General features: G+C 42.7%; 2 protein-coding genes and 1 long non-coding RNA gene across 3 annotated transcripts in view; 2 read left to right on the top strand and 1 right to left on the bottom strand.

Moving 5' to 3' along the window:
• Window positions 1–147, top strand: part of pglyrp6 (peptidoglycan recognition protein 6) — a 12368-nt gene extending 12221 nt beyond the window's left edge. Inside the window, exon 6 of the mRNA XM_039823842.1 lies at window positions 79–147. Coding sequence (XP_039679776.1) covers window positions 79–93 — 15 coding nt within the window. The 3' untranslated portion in view covers window positions 94–147. The remainder of the gene's footprint in view (window positions 1–78) is intronic.
• A 4881-nt stretch (window positions 148–5028) lies between these two features.
• The window catches only part of si:ch211-194b1.1 (protein Wiz), a 77779-nt gene continuing 65166 nt past the window's right edge, over window positions 5029–17641 (top strand). The window contains 3 exon segments of the mRNA XM_039825406.1: window positions 5029–5289; window positions 10128–10308; window positions 16211–16412. Coding sequence (XP_039681340.1) covers window positions 10201–10308; window positions 16211–16412 — 310 coding nt within the window. The 5' untranslated portion in view covers window positions 5029–5289; window positions 10128–10200.
• Window positions 14286–15055, bottom strand: LOC120574898. The gene is made up of 3 exons (XR_005641922.1): window positions 14996–15055; window positions 14815–14866; window positions 14286–14405 (listed from the first exon to the last, which is right to left on the bottom strand). It is a non-coding gene; the product is annotated as an uncharacterized LOC120574898 (long non-coding RNA).

Here is a 17641-nt window from a genome sequence, read left to right as displayed (position 1 = left end):
CACTGTTTCACCACTGTTTCACTTTTTTTTTCAATTTGAATTAATTTTAATCCCCTATTTTTTTTAAATTCTTTTTAGGAGGTAAAGAAATGAAAACCATCTGCTTGACAAGAGGAAGAGAGCCTTGAATAAACCAGATACACAATCCATATTTGTCTCATTCATATGTTCTGACTGTTGCCACTTTCTTGTGTTGCATGAAATCTAGTGTGATTCCTGTGAAATGCAGATATTGGAGGGAACGATCACGTTCGTTATTCTCATTTTCATTCAAAAATATTAAATTTTACTAAATGAAAATGAGGATAGTGTGATTTCTGCGAAGATCTGTATCAAACAAAGATGTTGTCTGTTGTCTGTAGGATAGGATTTGAAGTTTGACACATATTTTGCTTTTAACAAATATTGCCAACTATAGTCCGTATTGCGATTTGGACAAAATTGCAATTAATTGTGCAGCTCTACAGATCTGAAATGTAGCGGAGTAGAAGTAGAAAGTGGCATGAAAAGAAAAGACTCAAATAAAGTAGGCTACCTCAACATTTGTCCTTAAAGGTCCCATGGCATGAAAATGTCACTTCATGAGGTTTTTTTTAACATTAATAAGCGTTCCCCCAGCCTGCCTATGGTCCCCCAGTGGCTAGAAATGGTGATAGGTGTAAACCGAGCCCTGGGTATCCTGCTCTGCCTTTGAGAAAATGAAAGCTCAGATGGACCAATCAGGAATCTTATCCTTATGATGTCATAAGGAGCAAGGTTACCTCCCCTTTCTCTGCTTTGCCCGCCCAGAGAATTTGGCCCCCCATGAGAGAGAGAGAGAGACATCATGGCTTTCAAACGAGCAAAGTGGGAGTTGGTCAAGGCCTTAAGATACAGTATTAGGGGACCACTAAGGTCTATATAAAAGAGACTTCATATACAGTATTAGGGGACCACTAAGGTCTATATAAAAGAGACTTCAGATACAGTATTAGGGGACCACTAAGGTCTATATAACAGAGACTTCAGATACAGTATTAGGGGACCACTAAGGTCTATATAACAGAGACTTCAGATACAGTATTAGGGGACCACTAAGGTCTATATAAAAGAGACTTCAGATACAGTATCAGGGGACCACTAAGTTCTATATAAAAAGAGACTTCAGATACAGTATCAGGGGACCACTAAGGTCTATATAAAAGAGACTTCAGATATAGTATTAGGGGACCACTAAAGGTCTATATAAAAGAGACTTCAGATACAGTATTAGGGGACCACTAAGGTCTATATTAAAGAGACTTCAGATATAGTATTAGGGGACCACTAAGGTCTATATAAAAGAGACTTCAGATACAGTATTAGGGGACCACTAAGGTCTATATAAAAGAGACTTCAGATATAGTATTAGGGGACCACTAAGGTCTATATAAAAGAGACTTCAGGTACAGTATTAGGTTTTTTTTTTTTTTTTTTTTTTTTTTTTTTTTTTTTTTTTTTTTTTTTTTTTTTTTTTTTTTTTTTTTTTTTTTTTTTTTTAAATTTTTTTTATGGGGGGCCTTTTTTTAAAATTTTTTTTTGGGGCCAGTTTTTTTAAAAGAGTTTATTTTAGGGGCCCCAAGGGTTTAAAAAGAGACTTCAGATACAGTATTAGGGGACCACTAAGGCCTATATAAAATCATCCAAAGCCCTCATGTGAGGAGAGCCCAAAAAGATGCTAGAATGAATAGCTGTAGATGCGGGGAGGGGCCCACAGAAAATGCCTTTCTACAGGGCGCAGAATGTTGTGCTACGCCCCTGAGTACAGTACTGGAGTAAATGTACTTAGTTATATTCCACCACTGCTGTGGTATTACTACTTTTAGCGGTCCACCCCTCTCTGTCAAAGCCCAAAAACCAACAGGTGAACAGGTGAAGCAAACAGATATAATGTTATCACTTCCGCTCAAGCCGTGATGAACACGCCCACCACCTACAACAGGGGTGTCACACTCAATTTCCCAGAGGGCCACACTGGAAACTAAGAATGACATCAAGGGCTGGACATGTTTAGTTTATTCACATGCTTTTGTTTCATCGGAAAAAGTCAAGGATCTTTTACTGGATTATTGCAGTGTCTCATATAGTCTTCTCATTTACAGTTTGGTCCACAGAAAGCCCCCAAAAAGTAACTTAGCCATCAAAGAAAAAAAGCGACAAAAAATGTTGAAAAAAGCAATAAAAACATTGGAAAAAAACGCCAAAAAAAGCCCCCAAAAATCGTTGAAAAAAGTGGCAAAAACATCGTAAAAAAGGCACCAAAAGCGTCTGCAAAAGTGACAAAAACTTCAGAAAAAGCTACAAAAACTAGGTTGGCCAAAATGTATTGTGAACCTAAATTGATATACGGACCGGCTCAAAATCTGCAAGGGGCCGGATTTGGCCCGCGGGCCTCGAGTTTGACACATGTGACCTATAATATAATAATCGATGAGTAATATAAATGAGACCACAAACAACATACAGTACGTATAGGGGTGTTTCTAGGATCAGACTTTATGATGATAATGTGACATGGATACAGTGCCTTGAATTAATTAATTTGGGTTGTAATCTGTGCCATGAAATGACCAACTTCTTCTCTGGGGACCACCAACGTTAAACTTCACCAGGGCCGGCCCTAGACTTTTGGGGGGCCCTAAGCAGGATTTGATTTGGGGGACTCTCCACACTGTAACATGCTGCCACTACACTTGGCACTAAACCAACTTGTGTATTGTAAATATTAGTTTAAACACTCATAATGTACAAATACGCATTTAAAGACTAATGTGAGACCTATTAGCAGCAACACTATCTTTAAATAGACCGGCTCTGTTATGAGCTCTATTGTGGGACATTTCAAGAGCTCTTGGGGGGCCCTCTGGTAGCCACGGGGCCCTAAGCAGCCGCTTAGTTTGCTTATGGGTGGGCCGGCTCTGAACTTCACAACCGTCTCTACTCGTCCTCTGACAGATCAGATAGAGACTCAGCCAAAGGCGGGAGTCTGGCACCATACCCTCCTCTGATTGGCCAACACTACGTTTCCGTTAACCCTTTCCTTGATGGGGTAACAGGTGCGTAGCATCGGAGACAGACACACAGGATATTAAACCTGTTTCAAGCCCTTTGAACCTGTAATTGGTTGTCCTCCGTCACTAACAGACAAGTTCACAAACTCTCACTTGAAGCACAAAAATAATTTTTTTATTATTATCATATTTAGGGTGGCTTAGATGAAATTTGAGCCCCCATAAAAAGGGTCTAAAATCGCCAATGAGTATAGCTCCTACAGCATATGTGTCAAACTCCAAAGGCCCCCTTGCAGATTTAGATCCGGCCTGTACATCAATTTGGGTTCACAATATATTTTGGGCCCTCCTAGTTGTGCACCAAACCAAAAACAAAGTAAAGTGTTTTTTTAAACTGCAATTACCTGACATTCAAAGCAGAATATGACAGATTTGCCGACTCTGAGACTCAGATATTCCCCCAGAAGAAGCAAAGAGAGAGTTTTCATATTCAGGCTGAGAAACAGGTTGTTGTTAAAAAAAAATTGAATCATTGTTTTTCTTGATTTGCTAAATTCTACGATGGCTATAGGAACTCTTTTGATGACTTTTCTAGAGCTTCATGTCAACAAAAATGCGACAAAAAACATACAAAAATGTCAGAAAAAGCAACAAATTTACAAAAAGGTGACAAATGTCTGAGAAAGCCCTTTTCCACCAACAAGAACCAGGTGCTGGTTCAGAGCTAGAGCTAGTGCCGGTTCGGAGTTGGTTCGACTGACGAGCCTCCAAAGAACCGGTTAGCTTTCCCGCAGGCTAAAGAGCCGGCACAGAGCCAGGTCTTACCGCACTGTATACGTCTCATCTTTCCCAGCAACGTTAGCGCCAAACACTAACACACCATCAACAATGGTGGACGCTGCTTTGCTAGTGATGGTCGTGGCTTTGCGGACCGACATCGGCGTCCAAACTCGGCGGCTCCAACGTGTTGGCGCGGCTCGCCTTTGTAGTGTAAGAAAGCAGCTCGTTTCCTCCTCTGACCACCGCTGCCGTCCATCGTGTTTATCTGCTAATTCTAAAAATGCCATGTCACAAGTTTCTGTTCGTCTTGTTGGTCACGGTAACCCCGCCCCCCCCCAGCCGCTGACGTAAACGGTTCTTACTTCTGGCCCAGCGATGATTCGGTGCTACTTGAGAACCACTTTTACCTGTTCGGAGCTGGTGCTTTGGTGGTCGAAAAACAAAGAACCGATTTGAAACTATAGACTCTGGCTCCGAACCAGCACCAGCTCTGCCTCGGTGGAAAAGGGGTGAGAAAGATGTCGGGAACAAAAATGAGGAAAAAAGCTACCAAAATGTAAAAAAAATAAAGTGACATGCAGTTACAAAAGCACGTCAATAAACTCTCCATGTGTGGCCCTCGGAGTGATTCTCTTTTTCCAGTGTGGCCCCCAGTGAAGTTGAGTTTGACCCCCCTGTTCTACAGTATCTTTGATGCTACAAACACACACTTCCATCTCCGGCCAGCAGAGAGCGCCAGATGACTGTGCAACATTCAGTGTTATGGCATTTATTGATTTCCAACATTTCAGGACATTTTATGAACACTAATTAATAAACTCCAACCCAAATCTTCCTGACCTCACAGTTAGGGACACAGCCGTGTGTTTTATGAACATGTTATGGACTACAGTGGTGGGACAGGTGCACCAAACTGGCGCCAAATGAAACTAAACTGGCTCTAATTGGCAATTAATACTTTCATTGTTTCCCTAACATCATATCTGGCGTGATTAAACGTCTTCAGTGTGTGTTCAGTCTCGTACGTGTCGCAGAATAAAGTGTCCCCAAGATTCAAAACGTGACAACAGAACAGCCTTTCACGCACGCCAGCGTCTCCCCGTCTAGATGAGAACACAAGGCAGTTGTAATAAAGCTCGTAAAGTTGAACTTATTAACGTGGACTCTATGTGTGGGTCCTATTTGAAACTCTTCTCGTCACACTCCTCCGTGCCTTTGACGTTACGCACGCAGCCGTGGCGTTGCCTTGCAAGCCCAAATAACATGGAGTCCTCTGCCTGGCATCTTCCAGGGATCCGTGCAGCGGACCAGACCTGAGCAGCGACCCAGAGAGAGAGCGAGTTCCCCCGGCGGTCAGAGCCGCAGGAGAGCATCGTCTCCGGGGAGGAAAAGAAAGCGCCAGGTCCGTTCTGAAAACTATGGCGAACGGTGCTTAAAGCAGACCGCTTTTCACTGCGACCCGCAAACCAGGCCGATTTCAGTGAGTATTGGCACTAAAAAAAACAACAACTGCATATTATGGGCGTTTTGGTTTGCAAAAAAAGCATTGTGCACGGATGCATTGTTGTTATAGTCAGCTGACAGCGACCGGATCGATACCAGCCCAGTCCTGTAACGCCACACAGGCCAACCCGTGGGACACCTTGATGCACCCGGGCATTTTCCTGCCTTTTTAGTGGGGCAGCAGGAGAGGACATGGGCCTGAATGCCTGAATGGAAAGGCCACTTATTTATGTAACCATTTTTTGGGCGCCCTATTTTATTCTTTAAGACCGAGACATGTGGGGAAAATAGGTCAGATAACTGCAGCTGGCAAAATAAATACAGACACAAAACACGACCCATTCTGCAGATCTGACACTTCCATATTCTCTCATATGTTTTCTGATTCTTCTTTACAGTGTGCTGGGTGTTATAAGAATTAACATTCGTGTGTAAGTTTCTACAGTGAGAGTTGGCTTTGGGTGTAAAAAAGGTGAAACTTTTAAGCTGTGACCAGGGGCGGAGCAAGAAGTTGGAGGCATTTGGGGGCTCAGCCCAAATGATGCTCCATTTACAGCAGCTAGGTGCACTATTTTTCAATCAGAATCAGAAAAGGATTTACTGCCAAGTACGTAGCACTCACAAGGACTCTGTCGTGGTTGTTGGTGCATACGTAAACATATTAAACATTAACCCTCTGAGGGACATTTTTACATTTCTTTTTAAATTCACATTTTAAGGATATTTGCATGTAACCGGATACCCATTTGTGATTCATATCAAAATGTTCAGAACAAACTCAGCTGTTTGTTTAGTGACGTCCAAATTTGTGTAAAGAGATCATTTGGCCCTAAAGCTGAAAAGTTGATGTTTTCGCTTTTTGAAATTCTCAAATCTCACAAACCTAAACTCAATTGTTGTGGTGCTTGAGATGAGTTTACAAAAGTTTTGGGTTCACAAAAAGTAGGAAGCTAATTAAGACTATCAGCTCCACACAACTCCCTCTGGATTTCTCAGTGTGATTATGTTCAGAAGGCTTGTATCATGTGGACGCGCCGACAGATTTGTTGTCATTACCTAGAAGAGAACAGAAACTACGCACTGTAGCTTTAAGAATATCGACACACAGGAAACAACTTAATGACTGTCAGTGAGTTTCATTTTGAGAGTTTCTGTTTTTATTTCTTGTTTCCCTCCCCTGCATCCTCTGATAACAGCTGACAGCAGATCATAGACAGTAAATATATAAACTGGACCACCAGATCTCGTGTCTCTAGACAGACCCCAGTGAAGGATATCAGAAGTCTCTTTCCCGGTGCTGGCTGAGCGTTACTGAGCAGCCTCCAACTGAGCTTGAAGACGTAGATGTGACGTGAGCAACCTGTCTGAAAGTGTGAAGTCTTCTGGTAGCTGTGCCGAGAGAAATCTCAATCATTCCCAATCTTACAGAGACGGAGAGCGTAGGTATATGTAAGGAGATAACATAGGCACAGGCTAATTACTGATCACTAACATGCTAGTTAACATTAGTCATTAAACCTAAACAGCTCATGTACAGTACAGGCCAAAAGTTTGGACACACCTTCTCATTCAATGTGTTTCTTTATTTTCATGACTATTTACATTGTAGATTCTCACTGAAGGCATCAAAACTATGAATGAACACATATGGAATTATGTACTTAACAAAAAAGTGTGAAATAACTGAAAACATGTCTTATATTTTAGATTCTTCAAAGTAGCCACCCTTTGCTTTTTTTGATAACTCTGCAAACCCTTGGTGTTCTCTCAATGAGCTTCATGAGGTAGTCACCTGAAATGGTTTTACCTTCACAGGTGTGCTTTGTCAGGGTTAATTAGTGGAAGTTTTTCCCTTATTAATAAAAAAGCAAAGGGTGGCTACTTTGAAGAATCTAAAATATAAGACATGTGTCAGTTATTTCACACTTTTTTGTTAAGTACATAATTCCATATGTGTTCATTCATAGTTTTGATGCCTTCAGTGAGAATCTACAATGTAAATAGTCATGAAAATAAAAAGGAAACGCATTGAATGAGAAGGTGTGTCCAAACTTTTGGCCTGTACTGTAAGTCCAAACTGCCTGTGAGCTTCTCCTGTACTATACGGTAATTCCTCTACTGTGTGACAGTAAGTCTCGTGGTTATGACCCAATCGTTAGCCTATTGTTATAAAAGCGTCTGCTACGGAGCCATAACGTGAGCTACAAGGTAATGGAGCATTTTATACATTGTTGTGTTTCTTTAGAAATAAACAACGGACAAATAGAGTCTTTAAACTCTTCAGATGTAAAGTTATTCTCTGTCAAGGTGACGTCAAAATGAATGGGAGTCAATGGGATGCTAACGGGAGGTGATCATTTGGTAGCATCAAAATGGCGCCATAGGAGGTTCGAGTTCTGAAGCGAAGCTTACCCCCTTGCAGTAGCTTGACGTTTTCGAAGCATCAGATGATGATTTGTGGCTGAATCCCTGGAAGACCAACCTTCCTGCTGCGCCCCCGTTAGGCCTCCTGCACACTGGCTGTGACACGCACATCTCAGGCCGAAAAAACACATGCACGCTAGAAATAGGACCGACACCTATTTTGTCACGTGACACGCAAGCGTGTTGGAAGCGTTTCCAGACAAAATAGAACAGGAAAATATGTTCATATGTCATTTAGACACAAATACATATTAATAAATGACATTTTGATGTTTGAAAGTCTCGAGGTTTTGACATAAATGCAGATATATAAATGTAATAAAAAAAATAAAATAATGATTGATTATCAAATATTGCACCTGTCAATCCAGAAGGAAATATTCTGGAGCCTATTTTGCCGTCAATATGAGAAGCCCCTGACTGCAGACCCGCAGACCTCAATGTGGGCGGAGTTAAACGTTTAACCCCGCCCACTCTCAAACATTGTAGCGGTTAGCCTCCACAGGCAAGCTAACGTTAGTTTAGGTAACAGCTAGCTAACCGCTAGCTGAGACAACATGTAATAACTTTAAAAGACCCTCAAAATAAAACTTGAAAATAAACGTTAACATATATAACAGCTGTTAGCTACGTCAGTTCTACTTTACTTGTGCCCATTTAAAATACAATCACTCAATACTTGTCTTTGTTATTACTGTAAAGTCTTCTTTTCCCATTAAGTTTGACTTAACGTTATTTTAGACTGAATCTAGCTGTCAGCTAGCGGTTAGCTGAATTAGCTGTTAGCTAAACTAACTAAAACGTTTTAGCCATCTATGATTGTTTGATTGCTGACGTTAGCTCAAAATGCCATTCAGGTGACAGCCTTTGTTGTGTTTGATTGCTAACTTGTAGCTAGCAGTCATTTCAAAAACGTTTTAGCTATCTATGATTGTTTGATTGCTAACGTTAGCTCAAAGCGCCGTTAGCATCTAGTAGGCTACTTGATTGCTAACGTTAGCTCAAAACGCCATTAGCATCTAGGAGGCTACTTGATGGCTAACATTAGCTCAAAACGCCGTTAGCATCTTAGCTAGCAGTCATTTCAAAACGTTTTAGCTAGCTAGTGCCCTAAATATAGGGCACTAGTTTTAGCTATCTGTGATTGTTTGATTGCTAACGTTAGCTCAAAACCATAGACAGCATATTGTAGGCTACTTGTCATAAAGTGACGCATGCGCAATTCACATCTGCACTCGACTTAGTGACAGCGGGGTTAAACGTTTAACTCCGCCCACATTGAGGTCTGCGGGTCTGCAGTCAGGGGTATATGGTCAATACTGCCGACGTTGTCTTTGCTGTAATCAGATCAGTATATATTTATGTTTATGTTTATGGGAAACATCCATGTGACCAGACAAGGCTAGCAGTCAGACACCTTTCTGGTGTACAAAGACATAGAAAACGCCACGCAGCCGCCACGCAACAGAAACGCCACGCTCGCGCCACGCAGCCAGTGTGTAGGAGGCTGTCAGTACACGATCCGTTCCACCGGCACGATCCGTTCTGCGCATGTGCAAGATTATACGTATGCCATGACGTAGGCGCAGATGATAATACCGTTTTACGACCTGCCCAATCTGTTCCACGCTAGCCTCCACCGGGATAGCTAACAGCTAATTCGGCTAACCGCTAGCCGACAGCCTTCAGTCTAAAATAACGCATGTGCAGAACGGATCGTGCAGGCAGAACGGACAGCTAGATTCAGTCTAAAATAACGTTAAGTCAAACATAATGGGAAAAGCAGCTACAGCTAAATTAAGACTTTACAGTAATAACAATAAAGACGAGTATTGAGTGATTGTATTTTAAATGAGCACAAGTAGAGCTGACGTAACAGCTGTTATATATGTTAACGTTTATTTTCAAGTTTTATTTTGAGGGTCTTTTAGAGTTTACATGCTGTCTCAGCTAGCGGTTAGCCAAATTAGCTGTTAGCTAAACTAACGTTAGCTTCACTGTGGAGGCTAACGGCAGACCGCTACAATCAGCTAGCGGTTAGCCAAATTAACCGTTAGCTAAACTAACGTTAGCTTCCCAGTGGAGGCTAACGGCAGACCGCTATAATCACCTAGCGGTCCGCCGAATTAGCTATTAGCTAAACTAACGTTAGCTGGAGGCTAGCGTGGGAACAGATTGGGTAGTGTCGTAAATCCTCGTACCACAGCGCATGCGCAGAACGGATTGTGCAGGTAGAACGGATCGGGTACTGACAGAGGCCTCAGTCAGACACCTTTCTGGTGTACAAAGACACAGAAAACGCCACGCAGCCGCCACGCAGCCAGTGTGTAGGAGGCCTTAGCTGTGAGAAACTTATATTTTGTTGTTGTTGTGTGTTTATGTTTACACAAGAAGAGGCAGCTGCACAATGTAGGGAGGCTGGTCGCCAGCGGGACTCCATACTGTTCTCTGGGGGGGGTGGACCATGGAGCCAGAAGGGCGACCCCTAACCCCAGGGACCAGCAATGGGCCCCCAGCCTGCAACTCGGCACAAAACCCCGTCACCTCCACCTTCTCAAGCTGCACCTTACAGGTAGGCACGGGCCGGATTCTGACGGTAAGAAAACGTTCCGAAAAAATTCCTCACGGTTTCACGGTAATTGCAATTATAGGTTTTTATTATTTTTGAAATGTCTTGTCTTTTTCCATTGAACACAACGTGTTTTATTTTTAAACCCACTGGCAGGGAGAGGGATCACTAAACTGCCAACCCGAGTCTCACGGCAGTTCGTGAAATGGTCACGTTAGTTAATCTATTGATTTGTGTCCAGGGCTGTGCTCGATTGACAACCCGTTCTCATTCCGAACTCGTAAAATAAGTACGTTTGGTCAGTGTCCTTCAGCGTGTGATGCGACCAAAAAGGCACCCTTCGGCGTATTTGTGTAACGTACTGGGGAGAGCCGCAGTTGGATGAGATTTAGCGAGTGGTATGTAATGGGAAATTGCTGGGTAAGGATGGTGGTTGGGGTGGTGGATGGGTAAAACACCGGACTTTCACTCAGGAGACTCGGGTTCGCGCCCCGCGTGTGGCGTTTTGTTTCCCCGTCTCCGGCGTGTGTTTCCCGGCTTTTGACGCGTCCTTTCCCCGTTGTTTTTCTCCTAAACCTCCGCGATTCCGTTCACCCGTCCCGACCAAGCGCGTCAAAAGGGACGAAAAAGGGACGGCAATAGTGGCGACCAAGCACGTTTACATGAGACGCTAAAGGAGACTTTTAACGTCAAATAAGAACGAGAAAGGCTCCTGACCGAACGTCCTTATTTTCCGAGTTGGGTGTGAGAATGTGTTGCGATTGAAGAAATTCTTAGTCGATTAACACTCATTCAATTGTACCGACTAATGGATTAGTTGATTTAATCGACAGATCTGTAAATCTGAGTTTCTCCACAAAGAGTCATGCTAAAAGCACCACTTTAATTCTTGTGTTTACCAGAGATGAGCTCGTATGTTTCTTAGAAATAAGTCATTCAGCATGAAAACAGCATCAGACATGACTAATGGACTAAAGAGATCTAAGTTGACTAAGACCAAAACCACCGATTAGTCCACTAATCCACTAAGAGGGAGCAGCCCTATTTTTGTCGTTTTTTTTTGTGGTAGCCAGCACGAAAATGTAAACTAATGTATTTTAAATGGGAAGTATATGTCGTGGTCACGGCACGACTACGGTAGCAAGTAGTATGAAATGCCGAAAATCCGCGTAAGGAGGTTGGTTTGGGGGGGGGGGCGGGGTGGATGGGTCAAACAATTCAGGACTTTCACCGGGGATCGCGTCCTGCGTGTGGCGTGTTGTTTCCCCGTTAACTGTCCCGTTATTGTCGTGCGCTCCCTGGGGCCCGTTAATCTCGCTATAGAACATTTCGTGCTGCTGACCGCCACGAAAAAACCCGATAAAACCGTCCCCGTGAACACGTATCAATAGATTAAAAATAAGGTGACCATTTCACGAACTGCCGGTGAGACCGGGTTGAAACTGCACTTTCTGTCCTTGAAAAACCGGAACGGTATGATGAAAAATGTTAGAGGTTTTGAACCCGTGACTTTTTCAAAGCGCGGTATACCTTAAAAACCGGTAACCGGCCCATGCATACTCAAGGCTCACACCGCCTTCACACTGGCAGTTGAAATCAGTAAGTAAGTAAGTAAGTAAACTTTATTTATATAGCACCTTTCACAGACAAAAGGGGTCACAAAGTGCTTTACAGTAAAACAAAAACAGAGCAAAGACAACACATACAAAGCTATATGGCTAATAAAATGCTTGTCTAAAAAGATGAGTCTTCAGGTGTTTTTTTAAAGATTTCCAGAGAATCCAAAACTCTCAGGGCTAAAGGGAGAGAGCCCTGGGGCCACCACCGAAAATGCACGATCACCTCTTGTTTTAAAACGTGTTCTAGGAAATCAGCTCCGTAATACGTTAATACGCCCCCAGCGGACGTCGTACTACACCGTTGAAAAGCTTCGGAAGCGATTTACAAAAATGGCAGAACAACTAGAAGGAGTGATAAGTGTCTGAATGTCCGATTCTCTCGGACCTCTCTTATACAGATATAAACAGAAAGGCTGCTGCGTGGAGTAAAGTTGCCCAGGACGTTGACATGTCAAGTCGGTTAAATTTGATACAGCGGTATAATGTCAATAGTTAGACGTCTGTTGCTAGCAAACCAATTAGCATTAGCAGATTTGTTTATCAGTACCATAGCAACGCTAACTTCCGTCGGATAGGAACCGTCCGTAGCTTTTCGCAAGAGTTAAATTTTTTGAACGCATCCGGATGACCAACTGACACGATTTTTTTCGCACCGCACTCGGTCGGACCCGGTTCGGACCCATTCGCATGCGGTCTGCGAATCTCCATACGAAATGAATGACTTCCGGTCATTTCGAAGCCGCATCGGAGATGATTTCAAGTGCCAGTGTGAAGGCGGTCGGTAGAAAAGCCAGTCGGACTGATCACTCGGCTCCCATCTCTCACAAAAAAAAGTGCCTCAGAACACACCGAAGAGACGCCGACTTGAGCGTACGTTCTGCGCGTGCGCGAGACGTAATGCGTCTCCATAACAGCAGGCGGCGCTAATCTGTTTTTGTCGCCCCAAAAAATTAAAACCAGAAATGAGGGACCATCTGTGTAGACCTGGTAAACACAGAGCACGCTGTGGTCAGTCCTTGTTTCCATCAGAGAGAGGTGATAGTAGTCGAGAAGGAATCGTTTTCGTCATTACTCGCTGAACGGAAGAGAATACGATGGCGAGTAATAAGAAGATACTGGCGTTGGCAGCTCCGGTTTTCTCGTGCACTGATTCGCTAGTCAAGGGCTAGCACTCCACCAATCAGATTGGTCATTGAGTCCGACTTCCCACCGGCTGATTCAACAAGTCAAATCGGCAAAAATGAAGGCAGACGGCCCCTCGGATTTGACTTTTTTTGGCTGGGGATTGAAGCAAATCTATCAGCCAATTGCAACTTTTACCAGCATTAGGCTGGTGGATGGTGCACATTTTAAACCCTGCATGCATGCGCCATAGTTGCACTCCTGGACTTTAACCAATAGCACTGCACCCCTTTGTGAAAAGGCATATATTAAATGATCAATTTCTGGATTTTATTAATCGGTTTTAATGTGCTCATATTATGCTTTCTGGCTTTTAACCTTTTCCTTTATTGTGTTTTATATCTTTTTTGTGCATGTTAAAGGTTTACAAAGTGAAAAAGCCCAAAGTCCCCCCCAAAGGGACTTACCATCTCCAACAGAAAACACTGTTCACAAACTGCTCCAAACAGCTCTATTGTAGTCCAGCCTTTACTCTGCTTCTGACTGGCTAGTAGTCCTTACCTAGGTACTGTCAGGGCACGCCCTCATACTCTGCTTCTGACTGGCTAGTAGTCCTTACCTAGGTACTGTCAGGGCACACCCTCATACTCTGCTTCTGACTGGCTAGTAGTCCTTACCTAGGTACTGTCAGGGCACGCCCTCATACTCTGCTTCTGACTGGCTAGTAGTCCTTACCTAGGTACTGTCAGGGCACGCCCTCATACTCTGCTTCTGACTGGCTAGTAGTCCTTACCTAGCTACTGAGCATGTGCGACTCCCAACAAAGATGTAACAGAAGTGAGATGTCTCACTCTGTAGCTAAAACAGAGAGCTCAACACACAGGGTGAAAAGAGGAGCTGCAGTACGACAAAAATATGGTGTTTTCTGAAAATTAAACCACATAAACCTATTCTGGTACAACCTCTAAATAGAATCATGAACTTGAAAATGAGCATAATATGAGCACTTTAATTGGAGAATTGTTTATTTGAACCCAACACTACAGGTACTGAGCCATAATACCTGGCCCAAACTAAAACTAAATATATAAAAACTGAACTGTAACAGGACTCACTGCCACCGTGGGTTGCCCTCAGCAGAGATTACACCCAGACAGACAATTTACAGGCAACCAACCGTGTTTATTTTTAGACTGCTCACACATTTCAACACAACTTTTCACCACCAACCGTGTGCCTCAGTCTGCTCGGCTACCAGCAGCCCGTTGCTCGTAACGTAAAGAATCAACAAAGCAATCTCTCCCGGTCTGGTCCTGACCCTGTGGTGTGTGGCAGTCATCCAAAAGGTCCAGCCCGCTACTGGATATAAAGGGAGAGCTTTAATTAGCACAACCAAGATCAGCTGAGACAATTAAAGTGCCCATAATTTGAAAAACAATCACTTTTTCTGGGATTTGGGGTGTTATTTTGTCTCTGGTGCTTCCACACACATACAAACTTTGAAAAATCCATCGTGGTGTAATCAGTAGCGATGCTGTAATGCTATGTGGAGAGGAATCCGCCGACACTGTTTCTTGATTATAAAGGTTTATTCACATCCAAGAAATCAGCATCATGTACAAGCCCTGCAGAGCTCGGAGAGGACCTGTTTTCCCAATTCTCCAGTGGTCCTCTGGCTTTCTTTGTTTGAACATGGTAGGCCTATATATTCTATAACATAGATGGGGGAGGAAACAATACTTTGACCAATGGCTAAAAGCCAACTGACCTTGTCTCGAGGCCCCACTGATAAGCATGACAGATGTTTTCCAGAGAGGTGTCTGAAAGTAGAGTAAAGTTCATACGAGGTCTCCTGTCGAATCTTAGATACCAGTCCTAAATGTTCAGATAAAGCTCAAATACATGTTATATAGAATGATCAGATAAAATAGGATGAAAATACACCTCACCATCCATGGTGTTCTGAGTGAGATATGGTTTCTGAATGTGTCCTGCCTTCAGTCTCCTGGTGAGCTGGTCAAAACCTGCACGGCTTTCTATGTCACTAGCCGAGACGAGGGGGCTAACCGCAGCATGCTAGCGCTAGCATGCTACATCGTTCTCAATAGCAAAGCACCGCTACAACACACACAAGTTCACCATAATCTACAAAAGACCTACTTCCATGTGCTCCCTGGTTTAGAAGAAGTCTCCCAGCTGATTCTGCTTTGGAACTGACTGAAGTTGGAGAAACAGCCTTTCTTTTACTGTCTATGGAGCTAGCTGACATGATCTACGATCTGAGCTACTGAGCATGTGCGAGTGCAATCAAAGATAGTACAGAAGAAGAAGAAAAGAGGTCTCACTCTGTAGCTAAAACAGAGACCTGAACACAGGGTGAAAATAGGAGCTGCAGCAGTGTGCAGTACAACAAATATATGGTGTTTTTTGAAAACCATGTAAACCTATTCTGGTACAACCTTAAAATACAATAATGAACCTGAAAATGAGCATGATACGGGCGCTTTAAGTCACCTTGCACTGCTCTCCTGATCTATCCCCACACCTGTCTCCAGACCACATAACCTTTCTCATACCCTGTTTACACGTACATTTTTATTTTTACAAACGGAGACATTTCCCTTCGTTTACACGCAAACGGAGAATTCTCCTCTGAAAACGAGTCTTTCTAAAAACTCCGGCTAGAGTGGAGATTTGGGAAAACTTTGTCTGCACGAAAACTGAGACAAAGGGAGGTCTAGGCAGCCGAGGAAGTGAGGAAGAGAAGAGAGAGGAAGTGAGTCATTGCTGTTGCTGCTATTTTCTGGATTCTGATTGGCTAACGTGGGCTTGAGCTTCTCGTTACACCGCCACCTGCAGGTCTGGCGTGCTCTTGACAACATATATATACACGTGGTACATGTAAACGACCACTTTTCTGAAAACTGCCAGCTGTGCACGATGTTATTGTTGAAAACGGAGAGGTTGAAATGTCCTTTTATGAAAATAGCCTGAACTGAAACTAGCACACGCACTCTGAAAACAAAATTAAATGAAATCCAAAAAGTCAAAGCTAAAATAAAAACACGAATTGAAAAATGTAAAAACTGCAATAACCTTGCATTGCTCTCATTTCCATCATCTGACAATAACATTTGTATGTTGTATGTTGTGCACGCCTCTAGTCCTCATGTTCTCTGAACGTTTGGGACGGCCGGATGTCTGCCAAACGCTCGTGGGGCCACGCCAGAGATGAGGGCCCCGAGCAGAGTGAAGGCCCCCGGCCCGGTGCAGAGCCAGGGAGGAGCGCACAGAGGAGAGCCAGGTCCTCAGCCTTTCCTTCCTCCCTGAGCTGGGACTCGGACTCTGAGAAAGAAACGCTAGATGGTAAGACGTGGCTTTATATCTAAACATTACATTACATGACATTTAGCGGAGGCTTTTATCCACAGCGACTTACAATGAAGTGCTTTCAACTGTGAAGGTTCAAACTCCAGACAACAAGTAGTAAGTGCAGTACATTAGCTTTAAATAAGCAAAGATACAAAGAGAGATATGAAAGTGCACAGGGCCATAAGCTTGGGGGGGCTGTAACAATTCCAAATTTTGCTGTACAGTTACTTGTCTCAGAAAAAATTGCTATTAACAATATTATTGTCTCTTTCTGCCAAATTTAAAAATATCAATTTATTACCTTTTTGTGATTAACAATTATTTGTTTTTTTAACAACATACAAAACATACAGCTTGCAACATGAACACATCCCCACAAAAATCAAAAGATGACACAGTAACTACAATATTCCAGACCATTCAGCAGCATATAGCAACAAAATAGACAATAAACTTATATATAAATCAGGGGTCTTCAACGTTTTTTAAGCCAAGGACCCCTTAACTGAAAGAGAGACGGATCAGGGACCCCCTACTACATATATTGTATAAAATGAAGTTGCATATTAATCTGGTCCTACAATAAGTTTAGGGGCAGCCTAAAGCATTTATAGATATCTGTTATTGCAGAGAATACTAAGCTATTCAAATAGCCTTAAAATTGTTGGCATGATTTTTTAAATAATGTTAAACACACGTGTGGAACAGTCAATCCTTTGGGATGAACTGTATGTGTGGATGGCTACCTTAGTGACTAGATTATTGGCCAGTAAGCCTATCATCAGTGGGGATTTATATTTGCTAATTATATGTTGGAATCATTTGAAGAGGTTTAAATTTTGAAGAAACTTTCAAACCATACAATACCATAAGCCCATCCACAAAGTTCAGCTACTTTCCCCATTTTCTAGTCTAGACTTTCAATCTGAATCTCATTTCCTGCATTCTGGTGAATTTTTATGCATCAATTTATGGTTCAAATGTCTTTATTTATGTCAGGGAAAGGATTGTTCAAAACTTTCTGCATATTCAAAACATCACACGTGTTTCGGGGTGTTTTTTTGTAGGAATCGTATACATCTCAACAGCAAATCTGTGAGAGAATGAGACCTTGTTAAAGCCAGAAGGAGCACAGTTTAAATCTACATACAAGACATGAACTCAAATCAAATCACACGCAAAAGTACACACAGTTCCTGTTTTCTGTACATGTTTTGAGCCCC

This window comes from Perca fluviatilis, chromosome 15 (assembly GCF_010015445.1).
Source record: "Perca fluviatilis chromosome 15, GENO_Pfluv_1.0, whole genome shotgun sequence".
Taxonomy (NCBI): domain Eukaryota; kingdom Metazoa; phylum Chordata; class Actinopteri; order Perciformes; family Percidae; genus Perca; species Perca fluviatilis.
The sequence above is the reverse complement of the archived record's forward strand: the minus strand, read 5'-3'. Positions and strand labels throughout refer to the sequence as shown.